The 15,001-nt window shown below is 43.6% G+C and overlaps 2 protein-coding genes across 2 annotated transcripts in view; one reads left to right on the top strand and one right to left on the bottom strand.

The window, feature by feature from the left end:
- LOC111955775 (probable acyl-CoA dehydrogenase 6) overlaps positions 1 to 1,507 on the top strand; it is a gene marked incomplete at its 5' end in the record, with an annotated part of 53,293 nt that extends 51,786 nt beyond the window's left edge. The window contains 1 exon segment of the mRNA XM_023976088.2: positions 924 to 1,507. Within this exon segment, the coding sequence (XP_023831856.2) occupies positions 924 to 1,026 (103 nt within the window).
- Positions 1,508 to 1,547: 40 nt separating this feature from the next.
- LOC111955752 (BET1 homolog) lies at positions 1,548 to 4,572 on the bottom strand. Its single transcript, XM_023976065.3, has 4 exons — positions 4,399 to 4,572; positions 4,041 to 4,150; positions 3,891 to 3,947; positions 1,548 to 2,340 (listed from the first exon to the last, which is right to left on the bottom strand). The coding sequence occupies exons 1-4, from the start codon at positions 4,415 to 4,417 to the stop codon at positions 2,185 to 2,187; spliced, it is 342 nt and encodes a 113-aa protein (XP_023831833.1). The 5' UTR covers positions 4,418 to 4,572; the 3' UTR covers positions 1,548 to 2,184.
- Between the last annotated feature and the right edge of the window lie 10,429 nt (positions 4,573 to 15,001).

Below are 15,001 nucleotides of genomic sequence, written 5' to 3'. Positions count from 1 at the left end.
TAACAGGGATGTAAACAAATTTGTGCACAAAATTTGAAAGAAATACGCTTTTTGTGCGTATGGAACATTTATGGGACCGTTTATTTCAGCTCATGTTACACCGGACCAACACTTTACATATTGCGTTTATATTTTTGTTCAGTGTATTATAAGGAGATGTGCAAATAAAGTATTAGCAAACTCAAAAGGAGTTTATTTAACCCACTGGTGTATGCTGTCCTTTCACTGATCAGATGATGCCATTCAGGCCTCTTTACTTCTTACAGTAGTACACTAATCAACCACGGTTGATACTACTGTAGTCTAATTACAGTGACACGCAGTGGCGTGGCAAATGAAGACGTTATATGGTCTGGATCCCAAATGGCTCCCTATTAGTGCACTACTTTGGCCAGAGCCTGATGGGCCCTGGTTAAAAGTAGTGGACTATATAGGGAATAGGGTGCCATTTGAGACATATTATGATGGGCATCTGGGGGTCAAAGGGCAGGTCTTACTGCCACTGTCTGGGTCAGTTAAAAGGTCTCCGTTTCATCACATCCACAGAACCTTGCTATATACAAATACTATGTATATGCAGATGGATAGTGTAAGGAGGATATTAATGTACGGTAAGTTCATAACCAGTTGAGCTACCATTTGAGTCAATACAGTTAAGCAACGGTGCTGTTTTTTCACTGCGAAGAGTTGACTTTCAATACTAGTTAATTCCACAAACATTCTGGATATTCAGATTGGTAATTTTGCTCAAGAAATTAAACTTAATTCAGGCATCTAATCAGAAACGAGTCCCTATTGTCGCACTTCATGGACAAAATTCATGTGGCTTTCATGAATACGGCCGAGGTAATAGCTTTCATTGAATGACCTGTGTTCATTTGTCCATTTTGCGCTTTTCTTTTTTGTCTTGTTTAAATACGCAGAGACGCCAGGTTACTGTCCATTGGAGGCGGCGCTGATGAGGTCATGCTGTCGATCATCTGCAAGTACATGGACAYCCTACCCAAGCCCCCACCCAAGAAGTGATGTCAGTGCCAGTATGGCTTTCCCTTGTGCTGCACCTCAATCCAGAACATTGTTCCCATTCCTATGCTTCTCTATAATGACTGGATAGGTGGAAGTGATACCTCTTAGTTAATGCCATATTGCTTACACCTATCCAGTCCATGAAGGGGAGTGAGCGAGGTCAGAAGGAACAGAACCATTTTCTGGAATTTAATGAACACATCACATAATTGCAGTTGAAGATTTTAATTTGTTAATCAATTTAACCACTATTCATGCTGTGTTGCACTTATGAAAATGCATGTAATGTTTTTCAAATTGTGCCTCCATGTTTCCATTCTGGGGAAACATGCCTAAGATTATATTTCTTTATGACAATTGAAAACGGCAGTCCTACAGTAGTTGTGAATTTGTAATCAATGTCTAAGATCAAGTTTTTGTAGATGGTCTCAGGAATACAATGTACCATTGTGTAAAATAAACGAAAGGCTATATACCTCAATCTTTTGTGACTTATAGAAAAACAATCACTCTCTGGAGCGTCAAATTCAAAACATCCATGTTTATTTACATATAAAACATTTTACATCAGTCAACGGGAGAACAGTCTCTGTAGATGGGACAGGAAATGTTTGAAGTGAGCGCGTACCCTAATTTATTCCTCAAAACAAATAAACAAGATGTTTGTTTATAGTGGAACTCGAATTGTTAAGACACTGTATTGATCAAATGTTAAATCAGTCTCACATTGGATCAAGCAACCTCTTCGACAGCCAACCCAATTCCAATCTTTTTTCACTAATCAGCTCTGAAAAATGTGATTGGGAAAAAGATCAGAATTGGGCTGCCTGTGTAACATATGTTACTGCTTAGCCTTGCCAGATTTGTTGATGCAATAGATCACTCATCCTATGCATCATCGTTAAGGGACTCTGTATGAAAGTGTTACATGACAAACGTAAACGTATGGCAGTGTCTACTCATTCCATCAGGGTACTACTCATCCCTATTGCACATTGTCATTGATGATTTGGGGGGGGGGGGGTCTTCTCAAACATTAAGCACATTCTTACAGTCATTGTCATCATCCTGGTCTTCTGATGCAGAGGTGCACGCATGGCACAGACTGGGGAAGGAAACACGAGGCAGGGAGGGAAAGCCGGGGCCTCCTGTAACGTATCACCTCAGTTTGATAAACCAGTAAAGGATGGTGAAGACCAAGAAGCAGAAGAACAGCATGTAGCACAGGAGCTTGGTCTGGCTTCCCCTGGAAAGCTGCTTCACTCTCCCTATGGTGGCCCCCAGCAAACCACCTGTTGAGTCAAAGTCTGAGTCCTGTTAGGAGGAAAAATAACAAAACAATACATCCAGTGATGTGTTTTGCAGTCCTGATTTGAATTGCTCTGAAATGTGTAATAGGGTAAATCCATTTGAATTCAATTACTTTTTGACAGCACTCTTTATGAATAGAACGAACCCTTCCATACATTTTTGCCCATTGTAGAAGTGCTCAAAGTGACTTTGGACCTGAATGCCAGAACATTCCAGTGCTAACAGTTATATTTTGCATACCATGAAACAGCCATGTATTCATCACTGGAAAATATAAATGGTTGAGAAACAAGGTCAAACTATTTTTTACATTTCCTGAAAAAAAAAGTTGAATGTAATTTAACCTTAAATGTCAATTATCTAAACACATGAACTCCAATTTTTTCCCCCTTCATATTAGCATATGCTGTAGCTTAGACCCTATTTTACATCTGAGGTTGTGTGTTGTTCCTGCCATAGGTTTCCTCTATAGGAAACTGATTCAAGTCATAGAAATAAGAGTAGACATGACCATTTAAGTTAACATTCGACAGTGGGTGGACCGGCGGCCATCTTTGTGGTAGTAATTAGAAGTTGAAATGGCACCCACTGTATTCAGGAGCATGTGTCTCAACACAAAAACCTCAGATGTAAAGTAGGGTCTAATCTACAACGTGTGTGAATATGAAAGAGTTTTTAAAAATGTTTTATAATTGAGGTTAAGGTTAAACACATTACATTTTTTCTTTTATAAATAATTAAGTTGTTTCACAAACCTGTTTATACACTTTTAAATTGCAGCAGACTCAACTGTTTATCTTTTGCAGTGATGAAGACATGGATGTCTCATGATAGTATGGTGAGGTATGCAAAATGGGTCAACTTTGAGCGCCTCCATCTCCTGAATGTTTTGGCATTCGGGTCCAAAAAGTCACTTTCTGAGCACTTCTACAATGGGCAAAAATGTATGGAAGGTTTTGTTCAAATCTAAAGGGATGCTGTCAAAAAGTGATTGAACTCATATGGTTTTACCCTATAGCCTATCTGTTGAGCAATATTGTGACCTGTTATGGATGCCAACTAAGCTTTTAATGAATTGTGCAATCTGGTAGAAGAGGGTATAGATAAAGGAGATTTGTGTGAATGCTTCTGGAGTTGAGTAATTATGTATAGTAACCTATAGGAGTGGGTAATATTTGGGGAGACCTATTCTACTCCAAACCTCTTCTACAATATGCTACTCAAAATATTGCAAAATACGATAATCGTTTTGCGCCTTTAATGACAATCATTCCACTGTGCAATTTGTGTTTATTTACAATATTATACAGTAGTCACATTCTCATTAAATAATGTGTGGCAAAAATGTAGACACTGATACAGCCTAACTGATAAAACTGCACAGTTTTGATTTGTCAAGTTAAAATAGTCTTGCACATCACCATATATCGTCTTGTATTTCACGATATATCGTCAATGTTAAATACCACAATCTTCAATTTAATCATATAGCTAGCTATGGGGCCAAACCCTAGTAGCCTATATACGCATGACTGAACATGTCACTTGCTTACCATATCGTCCAACATGTTTTTTTGGTATTTCACTTCTGTTCCGATATCTATTGACAACTGTAGCAGGACAAACATTAAATCGTGTTACCAAAGGAATGAATAACAACATGAGACAGTTACTGGAAAACTCTGTGAACAGGAAATACTAACATGCTTCAAGGCGCTGACTTTGGCTCTCAGACCCTCTTGTAAGTGTTCATTTTCCTCTTCGTACGCGCTGTATCCACTGGCCACAACATTTTCAGGAGGTCCTCCTTCGCCTGTGACACAATGAACAAACCCAATGAGCTGACTATCACTAAAAATAAACGTATTTCGTTAGCAAACGTTACCTATCTATGAAGGCCTGTAGGTAACATGATTAGCAAGCTAAGACAGTTCGCTAGTTATAGCTAATGCTGTCCTGATGTAGTAAAGCTAGATACAGAGGCTTTATTTCGTTAAAATGTATACTGTTAGCTATTGAATGAACGTCCTCTATTTAAAACGGGGGGGGCATGAGTCTTACCCAAACCTGCTCGTCTCATTTTGATTTATTCAATTAAAAAATCCTAACTGTAACACTTAGGTGCTAATGTGTATCAAAGCAGTAGTGTTGTTGGTGGTAGATAGCTAGCTAGCAACACGAATTCAGCAGAAGAGGAAACGCCACGACATCGTACGGAAACCTGATAAGGCAAATGTTTACATGGATGACTCCGCCCACTCACCGCCTGGGTCAAGTTACTTCAATGAGGTTTTGGTTACATTTTGAATAGCTAGCTCAACTCACCCGAGAGCAATGATAACAAAAAAAATCTAATTAATTGCCATCGCCAATCAATAGTTCATCACAGGGAGTGCAGCGGATTTCATTTCAAATGTACAATGGGGCATCATAGGCTGCGTTTAGACAGACAGCTCAATTCTGTCTATTTTTCAGTAATTGGTCTTTTGACTAATCAGATCATATTTCAAAAAGCTCTGATGTGAAAAGATCTGATGTGATTGCTCAAAAGACCAATTAGTGAAAAAAATATCAGAGTTGGGCTGCCTGTGTTAATACAGCCACAGCCATTAATTTGCTAGCTATCATACATTAGGTGTTTATTAATAATTATGTACTTAATATAAGTAAACATGCACTCATAATTGACTGTAGCACATATAAAGCACCAACAAGCTACAGGTGGCTGAAAACACAAAGTACAAAACCCATAGATGTGTAATAGGCATGGTGATTACAACCATTCCAGGTTGCTGCCATTGATCATACAAAATATAAAATCACCTGTACACTCAAGATTAGTCTGCTTGGCAATTTGGCAAATAGAACAAAGATAACTTTAATAGGCTATACAGCAAGTTTCAAAGTATTTGTTTTCTACCTCCCCCACCCCCCTCATACATGGGGGCATGCAATACCAAAGAGGAAAGTAATGTTCGTTCTTGGCAATATGACCTGTAACTGTGGCGTAAGGCATGATGACCGATGAAGAAGTATTAGCCCATTTCCTCCTATAATCCTCTCCTGATTAATATCATATTTAGAGTTCCACTATCCAACTATGGGGCTCCCCCTTTCATTAGTAAGGGATGACACGAAGTGAAGAGAGCATGTAACAGAGGGCATGTAATTACATGCGTAAACCTCAAAGGACGGGTAGTCATGTAATAGGCTACATATTGAAGGACAAACAAACACTGATGAAGACATAGTTATCTTTCCTCTGATTTATTAGGCCTATCCAGAGTACTGAAATAGTGAATTAGTGATATATAATTGAAATGCCCGTAAAATATTCTAGGTGTAGCGAGGAAAATAATGTATAATAGGTTGATACTTGAAGATTTAGGCTGCGGTCCAAACACTTAAAGACACACCCTCATCCACTTACCCTCGCCTTATGCCCTTGGGGGAATCCCCTTCGCCATCTTGGAGGGTGGTCCAAATGATTAGCCAAGCAAGGGAAGTTTGCAACATAAGCCCCTCAGCCCTTGTTTTTAGTGGGCTTTGCAAGTGTACGATTATGTTCACTCCGGGCCTGAAACTCCCCATAATTCAATTTGCGACGATTGTACATCGGCTAAGAAAAGTCTGCAAAAACTTAAAAACAACATCAATGGAGAAGTCAACATACAAGTGTAAGTAAAAACAAATGCAAATAAGTAAACAATTGTGCTACTAATGCACATGACGGCACAAACATGTCTCATAAAAAGTAAATATGTTTTTGTTTGGTTATCTTTTGGAAATTGTAGACATAAAACATTTTTATTCTTCAGAAGTTCCAGCTAGGCAAGCTAACGTCAGTTAGCTAATTAATTTGCTAGCTATCATACATTAGGTGTTTATTAATAATTATGTACTTAATATAAGTAAACATGCACTCATAATTGACTGTAGCACATATAAAGCACCAACAAGCTACAGGTGGCTGAAAACACAATCATCGTGGGATGAATGAGTGATGAATTTCCGGCCAAGGGTGGTCCATTTAAAAATCATTCCTTCCTCCCTCGCCCCTTGCCCTGCAAGTGTATACTCGTCAGACGTCATCAGAAGTGTCCACTTAATTTGAGGGCTGAGGGGATAAGGTGTGTCTTTTAAGTGTTTGAAGGCAATTTTGCCGCGTTAGCAGGGCGTACGGTGCATTCGAAAGTATTCAGACCCCTTCAATTTTTGCAAATTTATTACAAATAAAAACTAAAATATCACAGTTACAAACTGTAAGTATTCAGACCCTTTACGCAGTACTTTATTGAAGCACCTTTCGCAGTGATTACAGCCTCGAGTCTTTTTGCTCAGTTTGGCCAGGCAGTTAGCTCTTGGAAGAGTCTTGGTGGTTCCAAACTTCTTCTATTTAAGAATGATGGAGGCCACTGTGTTCTTGGGGACCTTCAATGCTGCAGACATTGTTTGGTATCCTTCCCCAGATCTGTGCCTTGACACAATCCTGTCTCTGAGCTCTACAGACAATACCTTCGATCTCATGGCTTGGTTTTTGCTCTGACATGCACTGTCAACTGTGGGACCCTATATATACAGGTGTTTGCCTTTCCAAATCGTTTTGAATTGAATTTACCACAGGTGGACTCCAATAAAGTTGTAGCAACATCTCAAGGATGATCAACATAAACAGGATGCACCTGAGCTCAATTTCAAGTCTCATAGCAAAGGGTCTGAATAGTTATGTAAATAAGGTATTTCTGTTTTTTATTTTTAGTAAATTAGCAAACATTTCTAAAACCTGTTTTTGCTTTGTCATGAGTGGGTATTGTGTGTAGATTTAGGGGGGGGAAACAAAGTAATCAATTTTAGAATAAGGCTGTAACGTAAAAAAATGTGGAAAAAGGGAAGGGGTCTGAATACTTTCCGAATGCACTGTATGTGAGCACACTCGTTCAGTTTGCCTAGATGAGTTCAGCCTTTACGGGCACTTCCCAAAAATGCAGAGAGAAAGAAAATATAGAAATAATAGACAAGTAAAACATGTAATAATACACAATGAGTAATGATAACTTTGTTATATGCAAGGGGTACAGGAAGGGCAGCCTGGGCCTTCTTCCAGGTGCGATGACAACGGAGCATATTGTCATGGACTGAGAACTGCCACTACAACCTCTTGGGTGGGGAATAAGGGGAGTTGATAACCCAGAGCAAACTCGAAGGGTGACATACCTGACGAGGTGTTGGTGAGGGTGTTGTGGGCATATTCCTCCCAGGGTTGCTGAGCACTCCAGGAGGAAGAGTTTGCCGAAGTTGCGCAGCGTAGGGCCGTCTCCAGCTCCTGATTGGCCCGTTCGGTCTGGCCGTTGATCTGGGGGTGATATCCAGATGAAAGACTGACATTGATACCCAGTGCTGAACAGAAGGATCTCCATACCTGGGATGTGAACTGGGGACTCCTGTCGGAAATTATTATTATTATTATTATAAATTATTATTATTATAAATTATTATTATGTCAGTAGGAATGCCATGCAGACTAAACACATGGGACACCAGCAGGTCCGCACTCTCCCTAGAGGACGGAAGCTTGGAGAGGGGAATGAAGTGAGCTGCTTTGGAAAATCTGTAAATTATGGTGAGGATGACTGAGTTACCGTTGGATGGGGGAAGGCCAGTGACAAAGTCCAGAGCTATGTGTGACCAGAGGTGACTGGGTATGGGAAGAGGGCAAAGCAGGCCGGACGTGGGTTTAGTGGAGGTCTTATTCTGGGCAATGAGGGCAGGCAGAGGAAAAGCCTGGCTCTGCCACACAAGGGTGCCGTCTAGTAAGGGTCTGGGGGGAGATGGGTCGGCGATTTAGCTCAACAGTATATTCCCCACAACTGGCCGCAGGGAACAAGTGGAGACGAAGTGACCAACCTGGCCACAGTATAGGCAGCTCCTAGTGCTGATTCACCGCTGCCTCTCCTCAGGTGAGAGACGGGCCCGGGCAAGCTGCATGGGTTCAGGAAGAGACTTATAGGAAGGGAGGCAGTTGGAGGAGGAAGCAGATGTAGTGATAGGGTTGCATGCCCCATCTGCCCTCTCCCTGAAGGGCCTCCACATTCCAGCCGCTATCAGTGGCAAGGATGCAAAACTCGATCGCCATCGCAGCGACACTATGGGAGCCTTGACGGAGGGACAGGAGTCGTTTAGCGTCTTCCCTACCGCAGACAGGGGGGTTCGAATACTCTCCTCATCTCCTCTGTGAAGCTGGAGTAGGAGGAACAGATGGGGGACTGTCTCCCACATACCACCGTAGCCCAGGAAAGCGCTGCTCCACGGAAGCTGCCGATCAGGATGGAAATCTTGGCCCGTTCGCTAGCATAAGCGTAGGGCTGTTGCTCGTATACTAGTGAACATTGTACCAAAAAGGCCTTGCAAGCTCCGAGGTGCCATCGTAACGCTCGGGGGTCGGAACAAACGGCTCACGGGGCAGAGGAGAGGGACTCGGGGCTGGTTGTGAGCTCTGGGCGAAGGTTCGGCCCTGCAGGTCCGAAAGGCTCCGTGAAAACTCCTTGATGTGCTCCAGAAGGGTTTTCAGGGCTTGATCATGTTGCTCGAGCTGGGCGCCTTGGCTGGCAAGGGTTTGGTGGAGAGGATCTGAGTCCGCTGTGTTCATATCTTGGCCAGATCGTACTGTCACGGGGAGCGGAACAGGTGAACCCAAGAGCAGACTCAGACGAAGAGACTGGGATGAGGTAACCAAGATATTTATTGAAACACGGGGAAGATGGGGTGCAGGCCAGGGGAAGCTCAGGCGGGTTGCAGGAAGCCAGGTGCGGAGGCTGAGACTGGAGCGAGGGGAGTTGGGACTGGGTAAGCAGGTCTGGAGAGGAATCCAAGGACGCAGTGGAGTGATGGGTCCAGGACAGAGTAGCAGGACTGACGAGACGTGGGACTGGAGACGGGCCAAAGGCAGAGCGGGCAGAACTGTAGCGGAGAGGAAAACAGCGTCAGGCAAGGGAAAACAGGATCTAAGCAGGCACAAACGGCTAAAAAATGCAGACTGACTGAGCAGAGGTTACGATCTGGCAGCGTGGAAGTGGCAGGGCTGAGTATGTGTAGAGGTCTTGATTATGGAACAGGTTAAATTAGGTGGGGATCTGCTCTACCTCCATCACACCTATCTCTGCCCACACACACACAAAGAGGAAGATGGAGAGAGCACTGGGGGAGTGGCGGCAGGTTAGGGAGACACAGAATGAGAAGTAGAGGGCATGGCAGGAGCAGATGTAACAAGTAGTCTAATCTAGAAGTGACAAAAGCATGGATTATCTTTTTTGGACAAAAAGTTTCAGATTTTTTTTACAATGTTACAAAGATGGAAGAAAATTGTCCTTGAAATATATTTGATATGTTCGTCAAAAGAGAGATCAGGTCAAGTCACTAAACCTCGAGTCCAAATCGCATCCCAAGTCCTGTGTGCTCGAGCCTGAGTCCAAAACGGAGTCACCAATGGTCGAGTCATGAGTTGACTTACGAGTAACTATGGCTGAAGTCCTGGTCCTAGTGCTCAAGTCTGAGTCACATGGTCCACATTAACTCAAAATAAAGATATAATGTAGTGGAAAGAGGGATTTAGTCAATACATTGTTTGCTATCTATTTTCCTTTCTTTCTGTGCCACAAAATGTTTGCATATAGGCTACTGGTAATGTTACTAGGGCCACATTCAGTTGCAAAATGTTCTTGAATGTTGCAGGTAGAAATTCCATGAATAGAGCCAACATTATTCCCTATTCAACATTTCAGAGGCATGTTTGTTCTACATAGAATATCTGAACGTTCGACAACATTGCTGAACACACCCCAGGCTGTAGCTAGCTAATGAGGTAACATGACTGAACAAGTTGCCTAAACAAATGGTTAATGGTGCGGTCTGCAAGTAGCGTTGTTTTAGAACGACCCACAAAATACTTTGTGAATGTAACATGCAGCCTGCCAATGCACGACAGAAAGAAAAAAACATAGTGCCGTTATTTTGGTTCATATCTTTTTAACGGTAATGGCTAGAATCACGCCATTTTCTCAAATGTAAAGAGGGAGACTTGGCTACAAAGCTATGTGGAATTGTTTTAAGAAAGTCATACCAAGGATAATTTTACTAATTGATTTGGAATTTTAAGACCCCTTGATGTATAAAAAAAATATTTGATGAGCATTTTGATTTGAAAACTGGATGCCAAGAGTGTGCAAAGCTGTCATCAAGGCAGACGGTGGCTACTTTGAAGAATCTACATGATTACTACATGATTCCATATGTGTTATTTCATAGTTTTGATGTCTTCACTATTATTCTACAATGTTGAAAATAGTAAAAATAATGAAAAACCCTTGAATGAGTAGGTGTGTCCAAACTTTTGACTGGTACTGTACTGTACACGTCCATCAATAGCTCTGTCGCCTTTCACTGCAGATGCTCTAGCTCTGTCACCTTTCACCGCAGATGAGGAAGTGCAACATAGGCAGATGCGGTGGATTGAGACACATCCAAAGGAAAAGCTAGCTTTAACTGATGGATTTTTAAGGGGATTTTTTTGTTCATGCTGATAGGCTGTCTGTGCCAGGTGAGACGCTAAACAGAACTGCATTTCGCATCTGTGCTACAAATATTATTCGTGCTTATCACTGAAAAGCTCTCAATCTCTTCAAAAACTCTTGTCCTGTCCACTCAGTAGTCAGGTTTTAGTCACAGAGATAATTTAGTATCCTCCAGTCCTCATTTTTGTTTAGTTATAGGTTATTCTGTGTCTATTTAGTCAGTTATAGTCTCGTCAATTGCCACTGAAAAATAGGCGTTTGACAAATATTTGAGTCACTATTTATGGTGATGAAAATAACACTGCCCATAGACCTAGACATAGCCATATGACACAGCATCATCCTGGGCATGGGTAGTAAAAAATAAATAAATAATTAAAGTAGAGAAAAATGTTCTAACCAATTTTTATTTTACCTTAATTTAACTAGGCAAATCAGTTAAGAACACATTCTTATTTACAATGACAGCCTACCTCGGCCAAACCCGGATGACGCTGGGCCAAATGTGCGCCACCCATGGGACTCCCAATCACGGCCAGATGTGATTCAGCCTGAATTTGAACCAGGGACTGTACTGAGATGCAGTGCCTTAGACCGCTGCGCCACTCAGAGCCCCATTACAACCCTCTTGTTACGTATACACACACACGCACACACACAAACACGCTCTCTTACTTTGTGCTGCATCCTGTCCTGTGATAAACAGTGTGTGCCCTCCACCCGGCTTGGCCACCCCAGAGATGAGAGCAGTGCTGGCCCCCTCCCTGATCCCATAGGAGAAGCACCTGGCAGGGATACACCCAGAAAGCAGTATTATTGTCCCCCGTAATGAAATCGGGGAGGGGACTGTGGACCGTTCTCCGTATGGTTGGGTGTAACTCTAACTAAACATGCCTTTGGTTGGGTGTAACTCTGTAACTAGGCAGCTTTTTGAATTTAAACGTGTGCTTAATGCAAGGAAAACAACATTTATGGTTTCTCTTCCCTGAAAGTGAACAGATGGAGTTACTTGCAGATTTCAACTTTAAAAAGACGGCAAATTGATAGGGTCACCTCCTATAAGTATCTTGGGATTTGGTTAGATGAAAAGCTGACTTTTAAACAGCACATTGAAACTGAAGTTGACCTGGCCATGTGGTGCCAGGACAACAACCTCTCCCTCAACATGATCAAGACTAAGGAGATGATTGTGGACTACAGGAAAAAGAACACCAAGCACGCCCCCAATCTCAACTACGGGGACAGAACCACAACCTCTCCCTCACTGTGATCAAGACTAAGGACGTGATTGTGGACTACAGGAAAAGGAGGACCGAGCACACCCCCATTCTCATCGAAGGGGTTGTAGAGGAGCAGGTTGTGAGTTTCAAGTTCCTTGTTGGCCAAATCACCAACGAACTAACATGGTCCAAGCACACCAAGATAGTTGTGAAAAGGGCACGACAAAATCTATTCCCCCTCAGGAGACTGAAAAGGTTCCGGACCGTGGACCGTCGCCGGGAAGCTCTGGACTGGGAACCATCGCAGGAAGCTCTGGACTGTGAATGCGCACTGGAGGCCGAGTGCGTGGAGCCGGTGCAGGTGGCACCGGACTGGTGACACGCACTTCAGGGCGAGTGCGGGGTGCAGGCACAGGACGCACCGGACTGGGGAGGCGCACCGGAGGCCTGGTGCGTGGAGCCGGCACAGGTGGTACCGGACTGGTGACACGCACTTCAGGGCGAGTGTGAGGAGGAGGCACAGGATGTACYGTACAGGGGAGGTGCACTGGAGGCCTGATGCGTGGGGCCGGTACAGGTTGCTCCGACTGGTGACACTCACTTCAGGGAGAGTGCGGGGAGCGGGCACAGGACGTACCGGACTGGGGAGGCGCACTGGAGGCCAGATGCGTGAAACCGGTGCAGATGGCACCGGACTGGTGTCACGCTCTTCAGCACGCCTGTACGGCAGCATTCTCATTGCTACCACCTCTCTCCGGAATCTTCCATCAAATTCCTCATCCGACTCCCAAACAGGCTCTGGCACTCTCCGCTGCTCGACCGCCAGCTCCATGTTCCCCCCCCCAAAAAAATCTTGGGGTTTCTGTGGCCGTGGTCCCTTGTGTMGTCGCTGTCCTTCCATGCTCCTTGGCGACTCCCACCAAGGAAGGGTCTCGTGTCCTCATGTCCTCCCAAGTCCAAAACTTCCTTACCTCATTTTCACGCTGCTTGGTCCTTTGTTGGTGGGATATTCTGTCACGATCTTGGAAATGAGCGGACCAAGGCGCAGCGTGAGTATAGTACCACATATTTATTTAAGTGAAACTAACAAAACAAAATATCAAAACTTACAAAGACCGTGACGACGTAGTGCACAAACACATTAACACAAACAATATCCAACAAACACAGGTGGGAAAAATGCTACCTAAATATGATCCCCAATTAGAGGCAACGATTACCAGCTGCCTCTAATTGKGAACCAAACCAAAACACCAACGTAGAAATTTTAAACTAGAWCACCCCCACGTCATGCCCTGACCTACTACACCATAGAGAAACAAGGGGTCTCTATGGTCAGGGCGTGACAGTATGGGGATGGGCTATTTACAGATGGGCTATGTACAGGTGCAGTGATCTGTGAGCTGCTCTGACAGCTGGTGCTTAAAGCTAGTTAGGGAGATATGAGTCTCCAGCTTCAGTGATTATTGCAGTTTGTTCCAGTCATTGGCAGCAGAGAACTGGAAGGAAAGACGGCCAAAGGAAGAATTGGCTTTGGGGTGACCAGTGAGATATACCTGCTGGAGCGCGTGCTACGGGTGGGTGCTGCTATGGTGACCAGTGAACTGAGATAAGGCGGGGCTTTACCTAGCAGTGACTTGTAGATGACTTGGAGCCGGTGGGTTTGGCGACAAGTATGAAGCGAGGGCCAGCCAACGAGAGCGTACAGATCACAGTGGTGGGTAGTATATGGGGCTTTGGTGACAAAACGGATGGCACTGTGATAAACTGCATTCAATTTGTTGAATAGAGTGTTGGAGGCTATTTTCTAAATGACATCTCCGAAGTCGAGGATCGGTAGGATAGTCAGTTTTACAAGGGTATGTTTGGCAGCACTTTGTTWGCGAAATAGGAAGCCGATTCAAGATTTAATTTTGGATTGGAGATGCTTAATGTGAGTCTGGAAGGAGAGTTTACAGTCTAACCAGACATCTATGTATTTGTAGTTGTCCACATATTGTAAGTCAGAACCATCCAGAGTTGCGACGCTAGACGGGCGGGCAGGGATCGGTTGAAGAGCATGCATTTAGTTTTACTTGCATTTAAGAGCAGTTGGAGGCCACGGAAGGAGAGTTGTATGGCATTGAAGCTCGTCTGGAGGTTAGTTAACACAGTGTCCAAAGAGGGACCAGAGGTAAACAGAATGGTGTCGTCTGCGTAGAGATGGATCAGAGAACTTGATCCATCTGTGGTAAATTCAATTGATTGGACATGACTTGGAWWGGCTCACACCTGTCAAGATAAGGTCCCATAGTTGTCAGAGCAAAAACAAAGCCATAAGATCGAAGGAATTGTTCGTAGAGCGCTGAGACAGGATTGAGTAGAGGCATAAATTTGGGGAAGGGTAAACAAAAGGCGACTCCGGGATGCTGGCCTTCTAGGCAGAGTTCCTCTGTCCAGTGTCTGTGTTCTTTTGCCCATCTTATTCTTTTCTTTTTATTGACCAGTCTGASATATGTTTTTTTCTTTGCAACTCTGCCTAGAAGGCCAGCATCCCGGAGTCGCCTCTTCACTGTTGACATTGAGACTGGTGTTTTGCGGGTACTATTTAATGAAGCTGCCAGTTGAGGACTTGTCAGGCGTCTGTTTCTCAAACTAGACACTAATGTACTTGTCCTCTTGCTCAGTTGTGCACCGGGGCCTCCCGCTCCCCTTTCTATTCTGGTTAGAGCCAGTTTGCCCGCTGTTCTGTGAAGGGAGTAGTACACAGCGTTGTACCAGAATATTTAGTTTCTTGGCAATTTCTCGCATGGAATAGTCTTCATTTCTCAGAACAAGAATAGACTGACGAGTTTTCAGAAGAAAGTTCTTTGTTCTGGCCATCTATCCTTTGGTCTG

Source organism: Salvelinus sp. IW2-2015, linkage group LG31 (genome assembly GCF_002910315.2).
Source record: "Salvelinus sp. IW2-2015 linkage group LG31, ASM291031v2, whole genome shotgun sequence".
Classification (NCBI taxonomy): domain Eukaryota; kingdom Metazoa; phylum Chordata; class Actinopteri; order Salmoniformes; family Salmonidae; genus Salvelinus; species Salvelinus sp. IW2-2015.
The sequence above is the reverse complement of the archived record's forward strand: the minus strand, read 5'-3'. Positions and strand labels throughout refer to the sequence as shown.

Coding starts and splice junctions, on each gene's coding strand:
- LOC111955752 (XM_023976065.3), bottom strand. Junction 3,948..4,040: donor AAGTCAGCGCCTTGAAGCAT/GTTAGTATTTCC, acceptor GTCCTGCTACAG/TTGTCAATAGATATCGGAAC. Junction 2,341..3,890: donor AAAACATGTTGGACGATATG/GTAAGCAAGTGA, acceptor TCCTCCTAACAG/GACTCAGACTTTGACTCAAC.